The sequence below is a fragment of the Xenopus laevis genome, chromosome 1S (genome assembly GCF_017654675.1).
Source record: "Xenopus laevis strain J_2021 chromosome 1S, Xenopus_laevis_v10.1, whole genome shotgun sequence".
Classification (NCBI taxonomy): Eukaryota; Metazoa; Chordata; class Amphibia; order Anura; family Pipidae; genus Xenopus; species Xenopus laevis.
The window spans coordinates 151,747,515-151,754,915 of record NC_054372.1 but is presented as its reverse complement, the minus strand read 5'-3'; the positions used below and the strand labels follow the sequence as shown (position 1 = coordinate 151,754,915).

At 40.8% G+C, this 7,401-nt stretch overlaps 1 protein-coding gene across 1 annotated transcript in view; it reads left to right on the top strand.

Moving 5' to 3' along the window:
• The first annotated feature begins 335 nt into the window (after positions 1–335).
• The window catches only part of LOC108707171 (transmembrane protein 116), a 32,136-nt gene continuing 25,070 nt past the window's right edge, over positions 336–7,401 (top strand). The window contains exons 1-2 of the mRNA XM_018244221.2: positions 336–629; positions 7,290–7,336. Coding sequence (XP_018099710.2) covers positions 552–629; positions 7,290–7,336 — 125 coding nt within the window. The 5' untranslated portion in view covers positions 336–551. The remainder of the gene's footprint in view (positions 630–7,289; positions 7,337–7,401) is intronic.

Below are 7,401 nucleotides of genomic sequence, written 5' to 3'. Positions count from 1 at the left end.
TCGATTCCCACTAGCTTCACACTAATTTGACGGATTGGTCAGATTTTGCTAAAATCGGTCGTTCACGAAAGAAAAATCTGGTATGGTATGAACATTGTCAGGACAATAATTCGGAGCCCACACAAAGTCCGTCATATGGAGTCACAAAGTCCCCGGGAGACGTTAGGGTCGCTGTGGCTGACAGAACACATGGCTAGAGAGAGACAGAGCGAGAGTGCAGTGTCCGTGCGACAGGGAAGCTGAGGGTGTAACACGAGAAACTTTATTATGATATTCAGTCAGGAGGCGGCCAGAGAAACAAAGGATTTTTCCTCTCACGCTGCCTATGGGCATTACCACCACGTTTTGCAGTGTGGGGCGAGCTCTAATAAACGCACAACCTTGTCCCCTCCCACTTGATAAATATAACACACTCGCAGCATCACTGCCACAAGCCGCTGCCCAGCTGCCGGGCACTGACACAACTTGCACTCGCTGCTCTCACTCTAGTGGCGCTTGGAAACCCAACTGTCGCGCTGCCGCATTTTTTTAGCAACTTCAGCTCTACCGACATGGACTTTCTAGCGACTGCGACCGGGGCGCCCTATATTGTGCCTATCAATGATTCCTCCGCAGATAACATGTATGGGGTGAGTACAGCTGACAGAGGAGCTTTTATAGTGGGACAGAGGGGCTGCCAACTCCTTCCTTTCAGCAACATGTTCTCTAGCTATTGTTTCTCTGTCTGTCTGTGTATCTGTATGTATGTATGTATGGTAATATATAGTGAATAAAGTACCCCCTCTTGTAAAATATAAGGATATTATTAGTTACCGAGGAGTTTCATGACCATATAAAAACACGAGGCCGAAGGCCGAGTATTTTTATACAGGTCATGGAACTCCGAGGTAACTTCTAATATCCTCATATTTTACAATTGGGGGTACTTTATTTATTATAATACACAAATTTTAGTAAGTCATGTGACAGAAATGACATCACTACTCACCGTTTATAACTGATGACATCACTACTCACCGTTTATAAGGATATAATTTACAGGATATTCATGGCTTTTGTGTATTATATGTGCATGATGTATGTATATAAGTATGTATAGTTTAATTTCTATTGCACGGCTTATGTACACAGCACTGTACAGCAGAACTATAACTAAATAGAATAAACAGGACAATAATAAATACAATAAAGAGTAAGAGCTTAGGGTGAGGGCACACAGACAGATTCGGGGAGATTAGACAAATCTCCTCTTCTTGCCTCACGAGGAAACTTCGGGCGGCCTCAGAAAACGAATCGCACCGAGTGATATCCCACCGACGATTTACATTTTAGCCGGCGGGAAGGCGGGGGAGGCAGTTCAGGGAGATTAGTCGCCCCAAAGAAGAGGAGATTTGTCACCAGGCGCCTAATCTCCCCGAATGTGCCTGTGTGCCCTGAACCTTAGTGTTGCACAGAGAAGAGAATGCAGGTACCTGCTCCATAGAGCTTACAATCTAAGTGTGTATGTATGTTAACATATAATTGTGTGTTTAGTACAGCAGTGATCCAGGCTACAGGCTTTGCTGGGACACCATCTGCCACCCATTAGAAACATTCCCTTTGTTCCCCCCCCAGCACTTCAATAACTGTTCTGTCCCTCATCTCATCCTGGTTTTGTCCTCTGAGCAATCAAAACCCTTCACTTTGTGGATGATTAATATTAGCAATGAAGCCGCAAGAGAGCAGCTTTAGTGGGTATGAGGGAGCTTTGAAGAGAGAGAAGAATATATTGGAATAGGGTGGACAAATAATGGAACAAATAACCTAAGCTACAAAAGAGCAAAAAGAAAGTATAGCACCTCCATGCACATATGGAAACAGTCCCATAACTTCACACATATGTAGATTTTTCGGGAAGCCAAGTCAAGAACGCCATTACAGTTGATATTTGCTACAGTGCTTTTAAGGTTTTAACCTGGGCTGGGGAAGACATTTATCCACAACAAAGAAATGATCTCCATGTCACTTTAGTAATTGCTAATTAGCAGCTAGAGATCATTCATATATGAGACCACAGGGCTTTACAGATTATTACACACAACTACTTTAAGGGTAGAACACAACAGGGGATTTTACCTGCGATTCCTTCTGTTCCCACGCGATAAGACTAATCGCAGGTGTCACGTGGGATGCGCTGAATCTAATGTAAGTAATACAAATGTCGCATGTAGAAGCTGATTGCATCTGACACGACATGACTCCTTGCGAATGCTGTATAATGCGTCTTCATACTACAGTCGTGTCGGATGCAATCAGCTGCTGTGTGCAACATTTGTATTACTTACATAAGATTCGGCACATCTGACGTGACGCCTGCGATTAGTCTCATCACGACGGAAGGTATCACAGATAAAAATCGCCGTGGAGTTCTACCCTTAAGGTTTATTTTTGAATTAAATGAGCAAACATTGTCTCCAATGAAATGCCACTTTGCATACTGCTTGCTCAATGCCTGGGGTAATGACAGCTGGATGGAAGCAGCGTGAGCACGGCTGGGAAAAAAAAAGCCAAAGTTCATTGAGTTCAATGTGTAATTTATAATGCAGAATACTGAACTGTGCCTGTCAAATGTGCTGAATTTGTGCATGTCTAAACTGCATTTCTAGTCTGCCGTGTAATGAATGAAATGCAGATCAGAGTGTAGGGCAAGTGCATGGAGATGTGTGGGGGGAGGACATTGGCTGTGTTGCAGGCTGGGCTTGAATGATGAGATAAAGAGAGAATAATGGGAGGGGGTCAGGATAAGAAAAGGCACAAGGGCAAAGTATAGAAGACCTGGCATACTGAAACTAATTAGTTTATGTTTTACTTACTATCCAGTTGTTACTCTTATTGTTATGGGTTAGTTACCAACCTATTCCACAGCACTTTACTGTATTTGTCCTGCCCCAGTAGAGCTTACATTATTGCCTAGAACACAACCTATGGATATTTTGGGGGCCTAAAATTAATTTGCTGTGGGGTCCAGTAACATCTAGTTACGCCACTGATCTTTGTTTCTCATTGTTCACATTTTGGTTGCAGGCTGAGAAAAGGGGATCTGCTCCCATCTGCTCCTCTGTGTATCTCCACAGATTGGCACAGCATTGACCTGTATGCAGGTACACTGAGCGGATTTTGTGACAAAATTGTACCCTATCCTAAAGCTTTTTTTTTACAATAACACACTCAGGTCAGTTTGATCAGGTGCCAATTAACCTGCTCCTATGTTTTTAGAGTTTAGAGTGTGGGAGGAAATGCACACAGACAGGATGAACATACAAACTCCTGGTAGATAATGATCTGGTTAGAATCAAACTCAGGACACCAGTGTTATAGCGGTGCTGCCACCATATTGCCTGAGTGCATACCTCCCGATTTTTGTGGGGCAGTACCGAATTTGCCAGCTCAGCCTGCAGTCCCGGGTTTGTTACTATAATGTCCTGACATTCTCTTTGATCTCCTGCAGTGAACAGCCAGAAAAAGTTTCAGGAAAAGTTTCTAAAACGTAATTGGCTTTTGGCAGAGAGCTCAAAATACGTGGCAGGTGAACTTCAATACTTTTGTAACAATTTAAGATAAGCAAAGAAACAATTGTAACTATTTAAGACAAGCAGGTCTCTTGGGGAAACTGTGATTTGCAGCTTAAAGGCAATTCACCTTCATTAGCAAAACTGTAATAACACATAAAAACCACAGAAATGTGTTCAAACTTTCATAACCTGCTGCTTTGTGCAGCAAATCTTTTCGTCCCTCATTTTATTTCCAAAATGTTGGGAGATATTTGAGTGTATATCACAGATCCTGTTCAGCTTTGTTTTCATACAATGTAATAGCATAACAACAACCAGTGCTAGTTTTAGCCCAGTGCTGTCCAACAGTTTCTTTCTAATGGACATTCGTCTGATATTTCATGTTTGTGGGCCAGATTATATAAAGAATTACAACAGAATTTAACAACCTTGCGGTGTACTTGCCCATTACTTGGAGATTTGCTTTTCTTTTCTTTATCTTTCTTTTATATTAGGGCTCCCTGTAGTCCTTTCTAAATGTTTGTACAATCTACGAAGACATTCTGGAATGTAGTTAGGCCGGCTCACTGTCAAGTGCTTAGCAATGCTGTGTCCACACCGGCATTGCTGCTGCAGTAACTACTATATGTCCATAACTTTCATTTGTCACTGCACCAAGTTCTGGCATGTTTTAAGCAGGGTTTAACCACTTAAGACTGCTTTGGATCTTCATTTATTAAGCAGATTGTCTTAGAAACATACAAATAATCTATATCTCAGCCGTTAAACACATCTGAGAGCCCGTATTTGTCAGTTAGATACAAGATATAACATGTAGTGTTTAGGAAAGTTTAACTAAGGTCTTTTTCAGTCGTACTATAGATGATTCATAATGTAGGTATTAAAAAAGGATATACATCGTGTACCCTTAAAAGGGTGGATCACCTTTAGATTAACTTTTAGTATGATGTAGAGAGGGATATTCTGAGACAATTTGCAATTGGTTTTCATTTTTTATTACTTGTGTTTTTTTGTGTTATTTAGCTTTTTTATTCAGCAGCTCTCTAGTTTGCTATTTCAGCAATCTGGTTGCTAAGGTTCAAATGATCAGAGCAACCATGCATTGATTTAAATAACAAACTGGAACATGAATAGGAGAGGCCTGAATAGATGAGTTGTCAAAAAAAGCAATAACAACAAATATGTAGCCGTACAGAGCATTGATTTTTTAGATGGGGGTCAGTGACCCCCATTTGAAAGCTGGAAGGCAAATAATTCAAAAACTATAAAAAGATAAAAGGATGACCAATTGAAAAGTTGCTTAGCATATGCCATTCTATAACATAATAAAAGTTAATTCAAAGGTGAACCACCCCTTTAATACTTGCACACAAGGATACACAAAATAGTATCACTGTAGGTAGTGATACGGCAAGCCCTTGAGTGGAACCCACAAGGGAAAAGAAAAGTTGGCAGGCCAAGACAGACATGGAGGAGGTGCATGGAGGCTGAAATGAAGGCAGCCGAATTGACATGGGCTCAGCTGAAGAAGACCGCTGCGAACCGAGTTCGTTGGAGGAGTGTCGTTGAGGCCCTATGCTCCCCGCTGGAGCAAACGGACTAAGAGAGGTAGTGATAGGGCTTCAAACATCAGTGTCTGGCCTCACACACCAATTATTTAACTTCATTAGTTAGTGCTGATGTTACAGAATACCTGGAGCTGTATATGCATAGCAGTGTCGGAACAGGGAATTCTTAGTGCTTTGAACTGCAGACTCAATGAAAAGCTTGTAAAATAGAATCAGCCTCAAGACCGGTTACATATTTTAAGGGTGAAGATATTTAAAGAATATAAGCTCTTCACTGAATTCTGCCCTGATGTCCTATGGCCTATGCTCATACATATCTGTGCGTCTGCACATTTCTTTCATGATACAATGCACATTTTGATATTATTTACTCCATTTGGCTACTGAATTTGACAACTTTGCGAAACTAAAGTGAATTTTCTGTGGGTCTGATGAAACAGAATGACAATTTAAAAAAAGAAAACAGCTTGTCAGGGATTGTGTGCTCAAGTTCTGAGATGGCCATATAGGTGGCCATAGATGCACCAAAAATATTGTACGAGATTCGGTGTGTGTATGGTGGCAGATGAGCCAACTATTATCGACAGAAGACTTGGATATTTGTCAGCTCGTCGTTTGGGCTGGCAGGAAAATTTTTGATAGGGCACCTTTGAAGGCTCCTGTTACTGCTGAACTGTATACAGATATATACAGATACAGGTAGAATTCTAGTGTTTCTACCTGTGTATCTGACGATTCAGCTCTAATACGTTTGTATTGAAAACAAACTATATTTCCTGTGACTAACGGTTGCAGGAATGATCATAATGGTTAAATCTTTGGCCACTTCTAGGCACACTCAACCCAGTGAGTATAACAGAAGGTGATTTTGTGTTGCACAACTTTTCCAGGCAAAAATAGAAACTTCAGTGGAATATCTAGAACTGCCTGTGACTTTCCATGTTCTTCTTTGGGGATTATTTGGGGATTATGTGGTTTACAATATAACTGTTTAAAACAAGCAGGTCTCTTGGGGAAACTGCAAAAAGGGCAATTCACCGTCATTAACAAAAATGTGATAACACATAAAAAACACAGAAATGTGTTCAAACTTTCATGCTGTTCAAACTTTACTGCTGCTTTGTGCGGCAAATCTTTTCGACCCTCTTTCTATTTCCAAAATGTTGGGAGATATGTGAGTGAATATCACAGATCCTGTTCAGCTTTGTTTTCATACAATGTAATAGCATAACAACCAGTGCTAGTTTTAGCCCATTGCTGTCCAACTGTTTCTTTCTAATGGACAGTCATCTGATATTTCATGTTCCACTTCAGTGGAATATCTAGAACTGCCTCAGTGACTTTCCATGTTCTTCATTGGGAATTATGTGGTTTACAGACAAGTATCAATGGAGATTACAGACATCAGGGTTCTTGCCTAGTACATGCTTCTGTCTACAATAAGAGTGAGTGAATGAGTGAGTGAGTGATTAAAGCTTAGTAGTATTAGAAGAGGTGTCTTTGAGGGTCCAGACACTGATGCTGATTACACGGGGCTTTCCTTAAGATGGCCATAGACGAGCAGAATATCGGACGAACGATTGGTCGGTGCCCTTTCCCGACCTGCAATTAACCATTCAGATAAAATAAAGCAAAGAGCATAAAACAGCCGATGTCCTGCCCGTCACAGAAATTGTGCAAAATTATGCCCGACAAATTCTACTGCAAAGCTCACATCGATATCGTCAGCAGTACATGCAAAGATATTATCCAACAGAAATCTTTTAAACTGGTCGATTTTCCAAACGACTGATCTCCATGGGACAAAAAATGTGGTAACTCTCCACACACAGTCCAAAAATCGCACAAATTGAGGTTTCGTAGGATCGGATCTTTGCGTCTATGGCCAGCTTTAGAAGACTATAAGGGCTCGTCTGACATATCTATAAGGCCTTTTGTCTTCTAAATTCTTTGATAGCTGTTTTGGAAAATGATCTGTGCATGTAGGAAATTATTACACAGTGCAAGCATGATTTTTATAGCCTTGGGTTCTTGGGAATTACACTTCTGAACTTTTTCTCAATCTGTAGAGCAATAATAGTTACTGTTCTCCTTTATAGTGAAGTTGCACTTCTTAATGAATGTAATTTCCTTCTTTTCCAGCACCTAATATTCCTTTCTCTTTTTCTAGATCTACAGTGCTGTCAAATGGACACAGTTTGTCACTACTTTACTAAGGTATGCAACAATATTGTCTTGTCCGATTTGGTTCAGCCAGGCACAGGGATTCAGCCGAATGCTGA